The 18653-nt window shown below is 43.0% G+C and overlaps 1 protein-coding gene across 1 annotated transcript; it reads right to left on the bottom strand.

The window, feature by feature from the left end:
* Positions 1 to 753: 753 nt before the first annotated feature.
* eaf2 (ELL associated factor 2) lies at positions 754 to 12037 on the bottom strand. Its single transcript, XM_080018627.1, has 6 exons — positions 11874 to 12037; positions 11385 to 11479; positions 7058 to 7194; positions 6717 to 6892; positions 5555 to 5812; positions 754 to 2032 (listed from the first exon to the last, which is right to left on the bottom strand). Exons 1-6 carry the CDS (start codon positions 11974 to 11976, stop codon positions 1983 to 1985), a joined length of 819 nt encoding a protein of 272 aa, XP_079874753.1. The 5' UTR covers positions 11977 to 12037; the 3' UTR covers positions 754 to 1982.
* Positions 12038 to 18653: the final 6616 nt, after the last annotated feature.

Here is an 18653-nt window from a genome sequence, read left to right as displayed (position 1 = left end):
AACTGCCAAAAATGTGTTTTTCTTAAGTTTTGAGCGCTGCGATATGCCCAAAATTAATCAGTCAATTCACTGGTGATTATTTGAATTACTTTTAGATTGTAAGTGTCTTGTTCATAGTGGGTTTCTTTCTGTGAAGTGTGCGGTCACAAGCCACTCCTACAGCATTGTATGAGTGTCATCACACATTTAATCAGTTGTTGTATTTTGTGAACAAATATGTTGCTGTTTAACTGCATCTAAATTTGTTCAGAACCTATTAACTTTTTTAAATTTACTACTCAGTAGGAAAGCGGAAACATCTTCACCATCAAAAGGATTCTGTGTAGGACGCGGACGGTCTGACAATTCTAGTTGCATTCTCATCATTCTAATTTATGAAAAAACAACTTACGGAGAAAACATAATAAAACTAAACGTCCCAAATGATGCGATGTCAAATAGAAACCATTTGAAACATTTGTCAAAAGGGGGTACTTCTATTAACTAGCAGTTTAATATCACATAGTGCTATCTTTACTGTGGCTTCAGTGAACGCACTTTCCAAGGGGAATAATAATTAAATATTCATCTTGGAAAATCAATCACCAGCCAAAGCTTTGGCTGTAGCCCCTGCCGCTTCGCTCCTCTCTGGTTGTGTCGTATCAATTGGCTGTCTTGATTCTGTATCATAATAGTGTCAGAATTTGAAGTCATGCTCTGATAGATCGCCATGGGCTGCGATTGGCTGCATGCAATGAAATACATCAGAAGGCAGAGAATTAAAATGTTTATTTTTCTACAAAGGAATCAAACTGATAGCCGATACAATACTGAATCTGATGTTCGTCTTGCAAAGATCACCAACATCTTTGAATGTCGTTGATTAGTCTTACTCCTTCCCCTATCGCCGGGGTCCTAAAGTAAACACGGGCTTCCTTCCTTCCTCACGGTGACACGGCCCCACCTGCCAGATACAGGGCTACCCAGGAGCAGTATCAATGCTTTTGCCTTGATATGCACTACAGCACATGGGAACTTCCACTTCCAAATGCACTGCTTGCCCACTAAAATTATCTAAAATATATTAAGCAATTATCTGTTGGTCAGAGTATACCATTAAATATAAATAAGTCAGATTCAAGTATTGCAGGTTCGAAGCTACAAAGCTTTTTCTTTTTTCTTTTTTTTTATAGAAAACTTGCATGTCCAAATGCCAAGTCTACCTTTCCCAACAAGACCCACTTACATCATGAAATATAAATAAACAAGGAACCCTTTTTAAGACAATTCCTAAAATGGAATTCAACTAAATTGTGTCAAAATAAGGCGAAGGCTCCTTGAACTAACATAACACTGACGCTATAAGTCTAAAGCAGAGCTGCCCACCCTGATGTGGAGGCAAAAAAAAAAATAATAATAATAATATCTAATGGGTTTTGCCCAGCTTTCACATATTTTACTAGCACTTAAGACAAATCCAGCCGAGAAGCACTTTTGTTTTGAAGATGCATACGAAAACTGATCACAGCTTTCGGCTCATAGTCGACCCAAGGCACTACACAAGTTAAGGGAATGAAACCCTAACACCTCCACCACGCTGAATCAAGCAGACTAGCTCACTAAGTCTAAAATAATGTCCTGCTCATTCTTCTCTTGAAATGGACCTGATGCAAAAAAAAATTATCTAGGCAGAATAAATTGCAGCCAGTTAACCAGAATGAGTTGGTTCTCTTGCCAACCAAGCTATAGTGAACCCTGATCAATCGCGTACACTTAAATAACATAATGCTGTTGCCTGAAGTGTTAGATGGGCGCATTTAAACGTTACATTTTCAAAGCGAGAGCCTGTTGGCGTACTACTTTTCCAAACTCAAAGTTAAGCTAAACCCGTCCCAGGATGTCGCAGATAGTCGAGCAAAAAACCTGACTCGTAATGGGAAGCAGAATGATAACTAGTCTATTCTCTGCGGAAAAAGGGGGCCGCAGATGTCCGCTGGCAGGCCTCAGTCGTCGTCACTTTCGCTTCCGGACTCGCTCAGCTGGAGGTCGTTCTCTGCAACAAAAATGTGGATGCATTAAAGACATCGCCATCGCACTTTTGATATGCAACATGGGGACACGCGTCCAGACGGTCAGATCCCAAATCAGGCAAAATGTCTCTTCCAAAGTGTTTACTTAAGTCTGGGTCTTAACCCTCAAGCAGGTCACAGGGGACTTTAATTAGGTCACCAAATTAAACCTTAGAATTTCTCCTTTAGTCTTCTAAAATTCTATTTCTATCTACGGCAACCCATTTATTATGTTTTAGAATTGATTGCTTTACTTATTCAAGCAAAGATATCAGTGTTTAATGCATAAATGTCTGTGAGAAATATGTCTATTTACACACAAATTTACTCCGCTCATGGTTGGTAGATATGGCCCATTATTAATTGGGTTGCGATGTTTTTTTTTTTTTTTATAGTTTGTTTTTGAAGAACAATAAGCTCCAATCTGTTTTACTTGTTCCGCATTGTGTATAATGATTTCTGAAAAATACATTTAATTATATCAGGGTTCATTCTGGCATTACAGAATGAATTTAAACTTTATGAATTAATGTCATTGTCTATTATTTATATTAGTATAATATATATTAGTATAATATACTGTAGACTTGGGGCATGGTGCAAAACTCAGATTGCCGATAGACGATTTTATCGTGGTGCGCATAGTACGTAATGAAATGTGACAAATGCGGTCTCCCTGTTATAGAAGCGTAGGACTTATTATTTACAGGTAAAGCATTTCCACAAAAACATCCAGTTTGTACAAAATTAAGTCCACAAGCAACCGAAAGCAACAGGGAGACGTGTGTCTCCACTGTCCCGAAAGGTTTTTTGGAAGTAGACAGAACAGGACAGCCCCTTAACTCAGTGTGTTTAAAAATGTAGTTCATACATGTAGGACACAAATGAAAATATATTTAAAATAAAAAGACAGGCATGGAAGCCAGTGTGCACCGCTGTCTAGAGGAGAAAAACAAAAAAAAAAAACAACCTCTGCTTCAACTTTGAGTTAGGTGTACGTTTTTATTTCCATCCAAGGAAGAAACTAAAGAATATTTATAAATTATAATCACAAGATTTGATTGATTGCCCCATGTGATATATATATATATATGAGAGAGATGTAACCATAAGAGATGTGACTAAGTCCCTCTCATCCAAGTCAAAGTAAGTCAAGTAATTTGCGGATCGCGGTGCACACAGCTTAACATGGACGAGAAATAAAACACAGATCCTTGTTCACAAATTACAACTTTCTAAAAAGCAGGAAGGAAAGAGAAGGCAATGTCAAAACTGCACGATGTATGCACGAAATGAGCCACGACTAAATAAGGTGACGCTCAAGTCCAAGTCACAATGACTCAATTCCACATGTCTGACACTGACACACACACACACACACACACACACACACACACACACACACACACACACACACACACACACACACACACACACACACACACACACACACACACACACACACACACACACACACACACACAGTATATATGTATAAAATCTGACTGTCATCTTCTATTATACAGTGGGGCAAAAAAGTACTTAGCGAGCCACCAATTGTGCAAGTTCTCCCACTTAAAAAGATGAGAGAGGCCTGTTATTTTCATCATAGGTAAACCTCAACTATGAGAGACAGAATGAGAAAAAAAAAAATCCAGAAAATCACATTGTCTGATTTTTAAAGAATTTCTTTGCAAATTATGGTGGAAAATAAGTATTTGGTCAATAACAAAAGTTAATCTTAATACTTTGTTATATACCCTTTGTTTGCAATGACAGAGGTCAAATGTTTTCTGTAAGTCTTCACAAGGTTTTCACACACTGTTGCTGGTATTTTGGCCCATTCCTCCATGCAGATCTCCTCTAGAGCAGTGATGTTTTGGGGCTGTCGCTGGGCAACATGGACTTTCAACCTCCAAAGATTTTCTATGGGGTTGAGATCTGGAGACTGGCTAGGCCACTCCAGGACCTTGAAATGCTTCTTACGAAGCCACTCCTTCGTTGCCCGGGCGGTGTGTTTGGGATCATTGTCACACTGAAAGACCCAGCCACGTTTCATCTTCAATGCCCTTGCTGATGGAAGGAGGTTTTCACTCAAAATCTCACGATACATGGCCCCATTCATTCTTTCCTTTACACGGATCAGTCGTCCTGGTCCCTTTGCAGAAAACAGCCCCAAAGCATGATGTTTCCACCCCCATGCTTCACAGTAGGTACGGTGTTCTTTGGATGCATCTCAGCTTTCTTTCTCCTCCAAACACGACAAGTTGAGCTTTTAGCAAAAAGTTCTATTTTGGTTTCATCTGACCATATGACATTCTCCCAATCCTCTTCTGGATCATCCAAATGCTCTCTAGCAAACTTCAGATGGGCCTGGACATGTACTGGCTTAAGCAGGGGGCCACGTCTGGCACTGCAGGATTTGAGTCCCTGGCGGCGTAGTGTGTTACTGATGGTAGCCTTTGTTACTTTGGTCCCAGCTCTCTGCAGGTCATTCACTAGGTCCCCCCGTGTGCTTCTGGGATGTTTGCTCACCCTTCTTGTGATCATTTTGACCCCACGGGGTGAGATCTTGCGTGGAGCCCCAGATGGAGGGAGATTATCAGTGGTCTTGTATGTCTTCCATTTTCTAATAATTGCTCCCACAGTTGATTTCTTCTCAACAAGCTGCTGACCTATTGCAGATTCAGTCTTCCCAGCCTGGTGCAGGTCTACAATTTTGTTTCTGGTGTCCTTTGACAGCTCTTTGGTCTTGGCGTGGTTAGTGACTTGGAGTGTGACTGTTTGAGGTTGTGGACAGGTGTCTTTTATACTGATAACAAGTTCAAACAGGTGCCATTAATACAGGTAACAAGTGGAGGACAGAGGAGCCTCTTAAAGAAAAAGTTACAGGTGTGAAAGCCAGAAATCTTGCTTGTTTTAGGTGACCAAATACTTATTTTACCGAGGAATTTACCAATTAATTCATTAAAAATCCTACAATGTGATTTCCTGGATTCTTTCCCCCCGTTCTGTCTCTCATAGTCAAAGTGAACCTATGATGAAAATTACAGGCCTCTCTCATCTTTTTAAGTGGGAGAACTTGCACAATTGGTGGCTGACTAAATACTTTTTTGCCCCACTGTAAGTGTCTTTTCCAACCACGCTGGATTAAATCAATTTCCCTGACATGGTCATGAAAGAAATTCTGGAAATCTTTCATGACATTATGATTTGAATAACAAAACCAGGGAGAATGTCATAGGTTTTAAACGGCCGCGTTTTTTTTTTCTACACCCAACGCAAAAGGGGCTTTTTTTCAAGGAATTGAACAAATTTCTGAGTACAACTTTCATGCACTTCAAGCAACTTTCAAGCACCCTGTTAAATATGTATATTTGATACTTACAAATGTATGCAGAAACAAAACAGAAAAAACAACAACCAACATTGATTTTCCCATACTGTTGATGTGGACGGCATCACAGTGCAACTTAGAGTTTGGACTCAGAGCCTGAGAAACTTACTGAGTGTGTTCATAAGTACTCCCCCTCCGCTCTCCTCTGGCCGACTGATGGACTGGGAAGTATTGTTAGGATTGTTGGGATTGTTGGCAGGGAGTGGCATGCTCTGGTGCGCCTGGGCGGAGGAGGACTGGGATCTGCGCTCCTCCTCTGAGTCACTGCTGCTGGAGCTGCCACTGCTGGAGGAGGACGAGCTGTGGGAGTCGGACGAGCTGTCCCCGCTGCTCATCTGGTCCATGACTCGCGCCTCCGCCATTAGCTCTGGAAATGGGTGCACATGCACAGTCAGCACAGACACACGGTAGGCTTCGAGAATTTAACTCAGCAAATAATTGACCTGTCTTTAAATCCTAGTGTTTCGCCGCCGACAACGATATGCATCGCTTCTCTGTGTCGTTTACTTCCTGGTCAAATCACATGCGCTGTTTATTTTATTGGATAGTTGCTTATGCAAACCCTGTGGCTTTGATGTCACAATGAGTGATGTAACACTCAGCCTTGTCTAAGGCCAAGTGGAGATGGAGATTGGAGACTTCGTACACCAACGTTGGAAAATATTTTTGCAGATAGAGGCAACAAGGAGCAGGAGATATACCCAAGCCCGATCAGTGAGAATGGTTCGCAAAAGACACAAATATATGGGCAATCGCCGATTCTCGGGCTGACGGCAGCCGGAAGGAAAATTTTGACTTACACACAACATATCCTTGCTACAGAGGTCGAGGGTTCCTTAACTTTTTCCATCGACCATCTGAAAAGTGTGCGTTCAGCTAAATTACTGAAATATTTTAACTTGTTTTGGGGTCCTATAGTAAAACCGCATTTATTTATTGTAGAAGAAATACACATTAAATATAGAGACTGGTGAAGAATTTAGAATTTAGTTCCTTTTTAAATCATCTGACTGATCTGTCTTACATACTTTTTGGCCGTTTATTTCTGGCAATATTTATCTCACTTTTTATTATTTTATTTTATTATAGTTGTCCATTTTTTTCAGACTGTCAAGCTTTTTTTATATTTGAAAAGAAAAGCCTCATGCTAGAATATTTAACACTGGGATTATAACAATTATAAATTGTCTGCACGAATTGTGAAGAAATTGCATGACAATGACAGTGACAAATGACATTCTTTTAACTTGTTTTTACGGTCGGCATACTACCTCTTTCAATGTCGTCCATGGGCGACGTGGGGGACATCTTCTCTTTGGGGGGAGAGCTCTTGCTGCTGGCCTGGGTCTTACTGCTACTGCTGCTGCTGCTGCTGCTCTTCATCTGCTGGCTCAAACGACTGGTCTGCTGCTCCAGACGGGACTGGATCTTACTGCTGCCTTCAGCCCTGGATGTGGACAGACACAAGAGGAGGCACAAAAAGACACCACGGCATAACAAATGGTAAAAATGTAATTTGACAACATAAAAAAATCAAGGTCTTTGGAGCACCCATTACAGTGTCATTGACTGGGAAATTAATTCTTAGCATCGCTGGTGTAAACCCACTCACCTGGTTTTTTTTACAGCGATGTTGCTATTGAGTTTTTCCAGGCGGTACTCTCCAGTATCGTGGTTGACAATGAGGATGCATTCCTTCATGTAAGGCCTCTTGGATCCCTTGAAGACTGTGACTGGGGCAGTAGAACCCTAGTGAACATGCAAAAAACAGGGAATATATATATATATATACTGTATATGGGCTGCCAATTGATTAAAACAAATTATAAAATGAATTACACAATCTGTAATGAATGAATCAAATGAATCACATATAATCGCATTCATCAATATTTGCTGGGAAAAACCTCAAATTAAGATATTTAAATTCAGAGACATTACATTATTGCGGCAGACAAGTAAAGCATTGAAAAGAGATTACACAAGGTGGCTTTAGAAGGCAATATAGTTTTAATTTTCTTGATTAAGAAATGTTCACATTCTGTGTTTCTTTATATAACATATATACTCATACATTTATTTTATATATACTCTATACCTCTTATTTCTCCTTCAGAAGGGCAGTAAGGCAAACTAACTTGTTCATGTTTTGAGTGTAAGGCTGCCCTCTTCTTTTGGTCTATGTTGCCCACAAGTGAGAAGAGTCTCTCACATGGCACAGAGGTTGCAGGGGTAGCCAGATATTTGCGATCCAGGGAAGACAGCTTTACATAAGGTCCTGTGGGAGTCGACCACCACTGCAGTGGACACTCATCCATGCTGATGCTGGGTTCTGCTTTACATCGATCAGCCACAAAATTAAAACCACCGTTAATAACCACTAATATTGTGTAGGTCCCCCTCCCTCCTGTGGTATCTGGCACCAATGCGTTAGCAGCAGATCCTTTAAGTTGCAGGTGGGGTGTTGGTGCCAGCCTCAAACCGTGCATAAAAGGAGTTCAGCTCTTTGGCTAGGGAGGCGTCTGGTGTCCCGTTGCTCCATCTGTCGCTCCACTGTGTCCCTGTACATCTGTTTAGCATCCTTCACCGCTCTCCGCAGTTTGTATGACACCACTTTGTACTTGTCCATGTTGCCGGATACAAGACCTTCGTTGTAAGCGGCCGTGCGAGCATTCAGGGCGCCACGGATGGATTTATCCACCCACGGTTTCTGGTTTGGAAATATCTGAACTTTCACCGTGGGAAAGTAGCTGTCCGCTAACATAGCAATGAGCTTCATAGCTACTTCCTTAAACTCGCTAACGTCACTGGAACTTGATTGGATGTCCCAGTCGACATCACTAAGAGCGCCCTGAAGGGCAGCGTCTAATTGGTCCGACCACCGCTTTACGTCCCTCGCCACTACCTTTCCATGCACGATGCAAGGTTTGTAAACAGGAAGTAACAAGATGGTGGTGTGGTCCGATTTCCCGAAAGCAGGGAGCGAGATGGTTTTGTATCCATTCTTGTACAGTGTGTAGCAGTGGTCCAGAGTTCTCTCCCCTGGTGGCACACGTGATGTGTTGGTGGAAATTAGGCAGAACTTTTAAGGTTCTGCCCTGTTAAAGTCCCCAGTCGCCACCACAGTCGCGTCGGGTTGTTTGTTCTGAAGTCCACACAACACATCATACAGGTCTGACAGTGCTGTGTCAGTGTCCGCTTGAGGTGGAATATAAACGGCTGTGATGATGACCGTGCTGAATTCCCGGGGGAGGTTGAATGGACGGCATGAGATGCTCAGCTGTTCCAGGTTCGGCGAGCAGGAGCGGGAGAGGGTCTTGATGTTATTGGGGTTACACCATGAGGCAGACGCCTCCACCCTACGATTTCCCCGACTCCCCCGACCTGTCAGTGCGGAACACGGAGAAGGCCTCGACTGGATGTATGACGTGGCCTGGCATCAGCAGGGTCAGCCATGTCTCCGTCAGGCAGAAGGACTACAGTTCCTCGTATCCCGTTGGAATGTAATCCTCACTCGAAGGTCATCCATCTTGTTCTCCAGGGACTGGACATTGGCAAGGAGGATGCTGGGCAGAGGTGGACGGTAAGGTTGCATCCTCATTCTGATCCGAATGCCGCCTCGTTTACTGCGGTGCTTCATCCATTGACGCACCAGTTGAACCGCATTGAAGTTATTGTATTTGTTGACCGTGTTGTCGCGTAGAATCTCCGCCAGCCACTCTGGATCCGCAGATAAAATGTCCCAAAGTTGTTCTTCCAGGTAATTTTTTATATCCACGAGTGCATCACGGTCGTAGGAGATCACTGCCGATAAGTTTTCCTTTTGTATCCAGAAGCAAAGAAGTTTTATCATAGCATGTTTAAGTTAATTTGCTATACTTGACATTGCACATACTGCGATGTGATTATCGCACATGCGCACATTGCAGTGATGATGCTGAAACAATATATTGAGCAGCCCTACCGTGGTGCGTTGCCTGTAGTAGCAGCTGGGGCTGGGCTGACTGCAGAACTAGCAAAAGCATGCTTTGCATTGAGATAATACCATCGGAGCAATTAAAGTTTGAAGTAAGAAAATTCTTCCTTGCAGAGAACCCATATGACTGTATTTATCAACGGTTCCATCTGGGCATGTTTTGTTAAAATTTCCATTGAGAGGGCAAAGCAGTCCCGCCCCCCTCCCTTCGCTTCCATGTGACTTCCTCCAAGGCGCTCAGCAGCGAAAAGAGGGCGAAGAAGTTGAGCTGCAGTTATATACCACCACACAGGGGCGGGAGGCGAGCGCAGCGTCGTTATTTCCTCCGCTATTAAGCACGAATATAGAGTCTTCGATTGGATTACATGATCTGTCGATCAGTCGGGTAGGTCAATTGCTTTTAATTATGTGGCTAATCTGTGTGTGTGTGTGTGTGTGTGTGTGTGTGTGTGTGTATATATATATATATATAAAAACTTTATTTTAGGGATGCAGCGGTTTGGTCCTTTTATATTAAAGAAAGAAATTATAAATAAATAAAAAAGTTAAAAGGTGTAAAAAATTGTTATAGTGGTCTGCCATCAATAAGTAGCAGGGCGGAGAGGGAGCGATTGGGTACAATTTGCACCCGTCTCCCTCCCCAACGGTACTGACGATGCGATGCGCGCACCAGCGATGGGCTGCGCCACAACAGTGTTTTTATTTTATTTTACATCTCCTTATGGAACGAAACAAGTGCATATAGAACAAAACTGTGCATAATAGGCAAACTTGGATTCAAGCTGCTTTCCCATCAAGTGGTCACTCATAGTGAATTTTTATTTTTCTGAAATGAGAAAGACAGTGTGTATGCATAATAGCACATTTTACATAAAACTCAATATATGCCATATATATATATATATATATATTTTTTTTTTTTTCCAACCAATGCAATTTGTCCTAGCTCACTCCTTACATACAGTATAGTTTCTCACTCCGACTTAATTTCAGCAGCAATAGCTTCATCTTTAAATTGTAATAAGTGATTAGCTCTACTGGGTAGTATTAATTAGTTTGCTGGACTGAGACATTACATTAGCTATACCGCCCCAGATCTACCACTGACATTAGCCAGCTAGTTAATTACACTTGTGGCGCAATATTAAAGTAATTTTGACTTAATAGACCATTCAAGCTGGATTGCGAGTAAACAGACTATTAACTAAACAAGAACTACCTGCTGTGAGAAGACCAATTCCTCACTTCAAAACACAACGCATGCCATAGGTCTAAACTTGTTTAATTAAGATATTGTAGTTACTTACTCTAGTGTTGAGTCCCCTTCATCCATGGCTCCAACATGTTTTCATTTCAGATGCTCTCTCATTACCGTGGTAATGTACCGGTTTTACATTGTTTGCAGCTAACACACTTTTTACTCTAATTTAATGTGAAGCGCCCCCATACTTAGATGATCTTGGTCTAAGTTTTTTCCCGCGTTGTTTCAAATGTTATTATTTTTCTTGAAGTGACATCGCCAGCTCCGCGACACAGCAGTGACGTAGCCACAACATAGACCCAAAGATTCGATAATGAAATTCGTTGCCAACTATTTTATAATCGAATTGTACCGATTTCATCGTTTTGTTGTTGCAGTCCTAATTTATGCTATGATCTTTCTATGATCTGTGTGTGAGAATGGTTTACATGGATGATCGAGATGGATTTCCTCCGACAATGTTGTATGTGATTGCATATGTGTTGTTGTTATGATGTCTGTTTTTGTTGCTGATGTGTATTGAATGAGCTGAAAACAAAAAGCCAATAATCGGTTGTTAAAAAAAAAAAAAAAAAAAATTATAGAAAATATAGCTGTAAACAAGGTTTTTGCTCACTGGTAAAGGGTTATCATTTGGACAGTCATACTTAAATAGTAAATAGAGTGGAATGAAGTGAAAGCTTTACCTAAATGGGAACTTACCTCTAAATTGGGTAGGGTAATGGTGACTTGCTCTCCTTTACCCACTTCAAGATCTCCTTCACATGTTGTGTCAATGGACGCCGGTTTGAAGTCATCTTTGCAAAAAAAAAATTGATGAATAAAATGACATGAAACACAAATAAATGAAGTAAAGGAGAAACATGAAATATTGCGCAGGGAGCTGCAGTGATAGCGTTTGCCCAAAAGATGGCGACAATGTAATCGTTTTCAGCCGTTTGTGTACTGCTACTGCAAGCTAACATTTTGACAGCTGAGGCATCAACTAATATCTAACACAAACCAGCCGTGGTTAAAGGTAATTCAGCACGATGTCGGAACAAACATGGAATTTCGTCCCTGAAAAAACGCTGTATCAGCCGTTTAGCTCGGCAACGTGCCCCACCAGCCCACGGTGCTAACGAGCTAGCTAGCAAGCTAGGGCTACTGCTAGCGACGCGGACACTTTCTCGATTTCGACACGGAACTTACATCGCACCGTATGGTATGCACTTTTCGGGTGCTTCTCAAACGTCTCTCCTAGTTTCAGGACGTGTTCCTGGTCGTCAAAGTTTGAATACGTCGTCCCATTCATTCTGAGAGTTTCATTTGGGGTAAAACTTTCTGCTATTCTTTTCTTTTTTTTTTTTTTTTTTTTTTCCTGTCCAATTACCATACATGGCACGGCAGCGCTCGGGCCACCTCGCTCCGCTCCACTGGCCAATCGCGTCGCTGATACCGCCAAGCCCCGCCTTAGCTGTAATGCAATTGGCCAGACGTCGGTGTTTACTTATCTGATTGGTTGGGGTGCACTGTCCATCGGGATTGGGTAGGCCGTACCGTTGGGAGCGCCCCCCCCCCCCGGGCGCGTCACATGGACCCCCTGGAATTAAAGGACGCTGTCTTTAAAAAGAAAAAGAATAGACAGATAGATAGACAGACAGACAGACAGATAGACAGACAGACAGATAGATAGACAGATAGATAGATAGATAGATAGACAGATAGATAGACAGACAGACAGACAGATAGATAGATAGACAGACAGACAGACAGACAGACAGACAGATAGATAGATAGATAGACAGATAGATAGATAGACAGACAGATAGACAGATAGACAGACAGATAGACAGATAGATAGACAGACAGATAGATAGACAGACAGACAGACAGACAGATAGATAGATAGATAGATAGACAGATAGATAGATAGATAGACAGATAGATAGATAGACAGATAGATAGATAGATAGACAGACAGACAGACAGATAGATAGATAGATAGACAGACAGATAGACAGACAGACAGACAGACAGACAGATAGATAGAAAGACAGACAGACAGACAGACAGACAGATAGATAGATAGTTAGATAGATAGATAGACAGATAGATAGATAGACAGACAGACAGACAGACAGATAGACAGATAGATAGATAGATAGAGATAGTCTTCCAGTCCAGATAGGAGGAGGTGGTGGGTACAGGATTCAAGCATGATATTTCGGGAGGTGCCGTTCACTGAGCGGTCTGGAATGACAAAACAGGATGTCTGCATCGGTCCCCGGGCAGCCATGCTGCCGGGGGAAGGAGTGCCGCTCCATGTTGACAGCCTCGTTCACAGATGTGATGGACCGGTTCAAACACTGCGGGGGGTCTGGCAGCGAGGTGCCGATGGATCCGAAGCAGGCAGGCGCAGGTCTCTCCAAGGTCATCACAACGGCAGAGGTTCAAGCGAGTCCAGTGATCGCCCAAAATTGTTAATTTTCCACGTAATCCATGCTTCATAGTATCTACTGATTTGTTATCTGGACTATATCGCAATTACGGTTTTTGCATGGTGCGTGGACTGAAGGTTTAATTTTGTTGTGTCCTCACGCCATAAGGCGACAACAGGGATCTGCAGAGGTCAGAAAATATTTTTAAACATGAATACAAACAACGTTGCCTTTTTTATTTTAATCTTGAAATGGTTCCAGGGCGTGAGTTACCTCACCACAGCCCCTGCAAGTAAATGAAGCCCATCTAATGTTGAATAAATCAGAATTTTATGAATAAATATTTGTACAATAACTTAGAACAGGAAGAGCAGGCTTGCTTCTGAGCTGAGCAGGCCGAACTGATGAATTAGTAACAGTTCCTGGAACAATGCCTTGTTGAACCCTACGGGCTGGTGGGGTCCTTCGCCTCATGAGCCTCGCAGCGGTGAAAATAATCTCTTTTACCTTCGTTAAACTGTTAATGAATCCTAAGCCTTAAATTTGTGCCCCCTCTGCAGCCGACCGAGGCCATATGCTGGGCCGCATTCAAAGATTAGAGGATCGAGATCGGAGCGTAAAGAACTGGAATGCTGCGATTACACAAGACAAGAGCATTACCGCGCCCTTGTCACAACAAGCCGCTGCCTCGTGGCCGATCAGCAGAGCAGAGACATGGAGATGCACCTTGCTGTGCGCATGAGCACCTGATGTGTATCAGCGGGTCACGTGCTGGCTCGGTAGAGATGTCTGTTTACGCCGGTCACATTCAAAGCGGCTGGATTTGAGCGCCGCGGGCCAGGTGCGGACACCAGTAGGAGATCTAGGTCAGCTGATGTAGGTCTGCGTCTGCACATGACATCTCTGGGAATAAAAAAAGCACAAGAGTCCCTTTAAATAATGAAAGAGGGTGGGCTAAGTAGCTTGGTAGTGGTGGGCAGGGGCGGACTTTGAGATTTGGAGGCCCCAGGCAAAACCTATTTAAGGCCTCTTCTCCACCTCGCTCAGGAGTGTAGGTTTTGTTTGAACAAATGCTCTTCACTCTGTTAAAACACAATGGAGCAAGAAAATTACTGGGAATATAACGTTTCATTATTTTAAAACAATAGGATAGGACTTTTTTCATTAAATGCCTTTCATTTTAATTGTGTAATTTGTTTTAAAGGATGTTAAGTGAGTCCAGCCACATTAAATCATTATAAATAATGTTCTTTTTTTGTAGTGGAATATATATAAACAAAATATTTCATACAATTTCATCGTTAAAAGAAATGCCTCGGAGCCGTAAATAAATGAACAAATAGAGCGGTCTCTTTCCAGCCAGCTCACTGAAAAGAGAAACTTTTCAACCCTACTGCAAGTGCATGCCTCTTCTCCGGCCATTGTGTCCGTGTCCGCTCTCGATGTTCTTCTCTAATCGGACTTTTTCCTTAATCTACTCGTCAGATGTGAGCGATGCACAGCGCTGATCACTGGAGTGAGTAACAAAGAAAACAACATATTTCATGAAAAATAAAAATCCACACGGGCCCCGTAGTGCGCAAGGCCCCAGGCAATTGCTTAACTATGCTCTATAGAATGGCCGCCTATGGTGTTGGGGAATCAATGGCAACACAGAATGAATAGAGAGGGGGGGGGTTAATGGCCAAAAACTCAGAAAGGCAAATCAGAGGTCAATCCATGGCACGCCTAGATTCTAATAATTTTCTGTGCAATGACAAAGACCAATGAGGGGTCTCCCAGTTGTAAAACTAAAACGTATAGAGAAAAAAATGGCTTCCTGTTTCATGTCCCATGAAAATGGAAACCAGTGGGGGTTACAATGTAGGGACTGAAGTAAACAGTGTCTATCATTGTGTGATATCAGTTACAACGGGTGTTGCCGTGGACGGTGGGGGGTAAAGTTTTGCCGTCTCTTAGAAACTACACTCAAGTTCATAATACCAGAGTGGACCATAGTGAAGGGTCACATGCTGCAGACTAACCAACCCATTCAGCCAATAGTGGTGGTGAAAGAGATAGGGCTAGGGTATTCTCTCGTGAAACACAAAGCCACCCCAGTCTGGAAATCACCTCACATACAGTACAGTTACACAGCGGTTCTCAACAGTGGGTCCGGGGCACCCCCAGTGGTCCTTCAAGAGGCACCAGGGGCCCCCGGCAGAATGAACAATCGCTAAACTTCCCTTCACTTCACGTCAGATGCCAAGGTTTTAGCACCATTACAGAACGTACAGTAATGACCTGAATAATGTTTTGATAATAGTTTGACTGTAGTATAGACTATAGTTACAGGACTATATTATATTTAACAATAAAAATCTTCTGAGATTGGGGTCTCAGGGACAACATCTTATCAAATGGGTTCAATGGCCTAATAATGCAGATTAAATGTATAGTTGTATATTATATATATTTTTAAATCTAATTTATTAAGTATAAAAGTAATATACAATAAAGTGCTATCTTATCTTATCCCAATGATTCAACGATGATGACTGAAGTGTTTTTTTTTATTAGAGTGGTGCATGATCCCAAATGTTGAAGGCCCAAGAGCGTAAGAGTGACGGAGAGTGTGTCCCCATTACACACAGTGCTTGTATCATTCCATGAGGAAACAAAGTAAAATAAAGCAACCTACACCTTAAATAAAAACACACTGTTTTGGTGCGCCGACCGCGGGCGCACCAGTGGGCACAGTCGGTACCGTCAGAGAGGGAGCGATCGGGGTGCAAATAGCGGCCGCCTGTATGTCGCCTATGGGAAGAGCCTGCTCTGCGGAGCTTGTTCAGAGCAGGGGCTATTCATGAAATATTCGGGGCTGAAACCTCAGATGCCTACCCCTAAAGACGCCGCGGTGTACAGTAAACCGTTAGGTTTTATTATATGTATTTCCTTTGTTATTATTGCCTATGTTTTATGGAAGCTGTTGCTTGCACTGCAATTTCCCTTTGGGGATGAATAAAGCATGTGTGTATGTATGTATGTATGTATGTATGTATGTATGTATGTATGTATGTATCTATCTATCTATCTATCTATCTATCTAATATTCTGATAAGAATTTAATATACTAGGACATAAGACATCTGACAAACCCCGGAGTCCTGCTGAGAACTACTAATAGCTCTTGGAGAAGGGGGGCAACAAGGTGGCCGAGTGACGTCATGCTTCTTTTATCCGCTCCGGCCAATCAGGAGCGGCGTGAGAGGCGACGGCGCTCGCGGTGTTGTGTCGTGTGGTTTCCATGGGGACACCCGCTGCTTCCGAGACCCGGATCCCGCAGGAAGAGGACCGCACGCAGCTCCACACGGAGCGGGAGTACTACATCACCGAATATTCCTCCACGTGGTGCCGTAAGCGCTTCGAAAAGCGTCGCAGGTCCGATGAGCGGTGTCTTATGACGGGATCTTCAGTCGGACGAGACACCAACGTGCGTCTCCGACTCACCTCCGATTCGCCCGAGATGAAACGACGCTGAGCAGTAGAGTAAGTGAACTGCAACTCTTTGCATCCCGTGTTCATTCAAAACAATGTTTGTTGTATTATTTGACATTATTTGCCTGCGTTTGTTTTGCTTCAACACCTTATTTGCCCTGGCGTTTAGACGCCCGTGACCGGCTGCTGCCGTTCACAAGGAGCTGTGCATGTTGCTTATTTATTGTTTATTTCTCATGCAACTTTTAGCATTTATTTGCAATGCCTGGAAAGGGTGAGGTGAACGTCCGGGCCAGTGGTTCTCAGCTGTGCGGCTGAGCCCCCAGGGGTCCTTCAGGAGGTTCCAGCCCCCCCCCCCCCCCCCCCCCCCCCCCCCCCCAGCAAAATGATGAATACTAGAGAAGGTGGTGAATACTTCACCCTTATTTCATCTGCCAGATGTTAGCACCACCCCAGAATGTACAATAAGGACCGTTTTGGTCTCACTACCTATAGAGGAGACTAGTGTGGGATTTTGGTCTAAATCATATCTTATTATAAAAACCCAGAGACAAACAAGTTATTAAATGGGGTCCGTGGCCTCAAATTTAGGTATTTTGCTTTTTGCTATAGAAAAGGTTGAGAAACACTGATTTACGCTGCAGGGAGGACAGAGGTGCCTACAGCTGCGGCATCGAGTCCGGCGCACCTCTGGGAATCGTACAGCCGCCCATCGTCCCTGATAAAGAGGTCATCTTGGCGATCCGATTGATATCACATCGACGGTGAGAATTGCGAGAAATAGGGCGGGTGCACCTCAGCCGCGGCTCCAGTTAATCGTGGATTTACTGGAAGTTCCGTTGCATCTAATGAGGCCGCTGCGGAGCTGTTGCTCTGACTTCCAGGCTGCACAACACTTATTGAATTAACTGTAGAGGATGCCCTCTCGTTAGCCAGCTCTTATGCACCTAGTTAGATATGACAAACTGCTAAGCACGCCTTAAGAACCTCAGCGACATGTCCCTGCTCACTAAGTAGTTATTGTTCTTTCGGAAAAATATTGTTTCCAACAATAGGAATTCAACGCCTACCTAATTGATTACATTTGCAAGCACATTTTTTTTAGTGTCTAGGGATTTAACCAAGGAGATTCTTCTGCTCTGCACTGATTTGAGCCACATAAGTAGAATTTTACAGAAAATTCTACAGAGTATTTGTTGGTTTAAGTGTAATTCCATGTTCAAGGTTATTGGCTCGAGGCCATTCTCCGAATGTTTTCCCTTCAGCCAATATCTTTCTTTGTCTCTGCTTCATAGTAAGTAGTAAACTACAACTACAACCAAATAAAGCGTTGTACAAAAAAAGAACCACCGCTAAACATATGCCCAAACATCGTTGTCAGTTCACCTGAAACAAGGAGTATTTATGATACAGTACGATTCTTCCACTCCTTTTATGAATTCCTCTGTTTCTTTGAGCACACTGCTACTTATGAACTCAAGTCTCTTTGTTTTTTTGGGTTCTGTTTTCCGTTGGCGCCCTCAGAGCAGCATCGACCCACTGCCGCTCACAGGTTCCCTTTCTGGGCAGACTGTAGACTTCTCCACAGCTCAGCAGGGATCTCATCAGTGAGCCGTTCTGAGAAGAGGTCGGCCCTTAGCCCCGTGCGCTTGTACGGTCCCCGGATAGAGCCACGGACGCACAAACGGTGCTGCCCGCCACCACGACCAGTCAATAGCACTAGACTTAATGAGACAGGTCGATCAGTCAGGCTCAGCCGGCGGAGATGTGTGGCCTACCAGGGACCCCCAGCTTCCCTAAAGCTAATGTCTACACTTGCGACGGGAAGCGTTATGCTCTGTTTTTTTTTATTTGGAGCGGGACCAGCTTGGTCGGATGGAACGTAACTGCATTCCATTAACTTATTGGCTGAGGTCGGTATTTCTTTCTTTTTAGCCCATTGAATTCCAATTATTTAGCTCTCAGTAAGGGTCATTAAAGGAATATGGTTATGTTCCGTTGGCTGCTTTTTAAGCACCTTTTCATCATCGCAATGCAGTTTCAATACCATTCATCACAAGGCTGCACTTTTATA

Source organism: Zeus faber (assembly GCF_960531495.2).
Source record: "Zeus faber genome assembly, chromosome: 18".
Classification (NCBI taxonomy): Eukaryota; Metazoa; Chordata; class Actinopteri; order Zeiformes; family Zeidae; genus Zeus; species Zeus faber.
This window is presented reverse-complemented; position numbering and strand designations above follow the sequence as displayed.

Bases quoted from the DNA above. Each gene is read 5' to 3' on its own strand.
- eaf2 (XM_080018627.1), bottom strand. From the start codon at position 11,976: ATGAATGGGACGACGTATTCAAACTTTGACGACCAGGAACACGTCCTG. The intron at 11,480-11,873 runs GTAAGTTCCGTG...TTTTTTGCAAAG, and splicing joins TGCATACCATACGGTGCGAT to ATGACTTCAAACCGGCGTCC. The intron at 2,033-5,554 runs GTAAGTTTCTCA...TTTTTGTTGCAG, and splicing joins AGTACTTATGAACACACTCA to AGAACGACCTCCAGCTGAGC.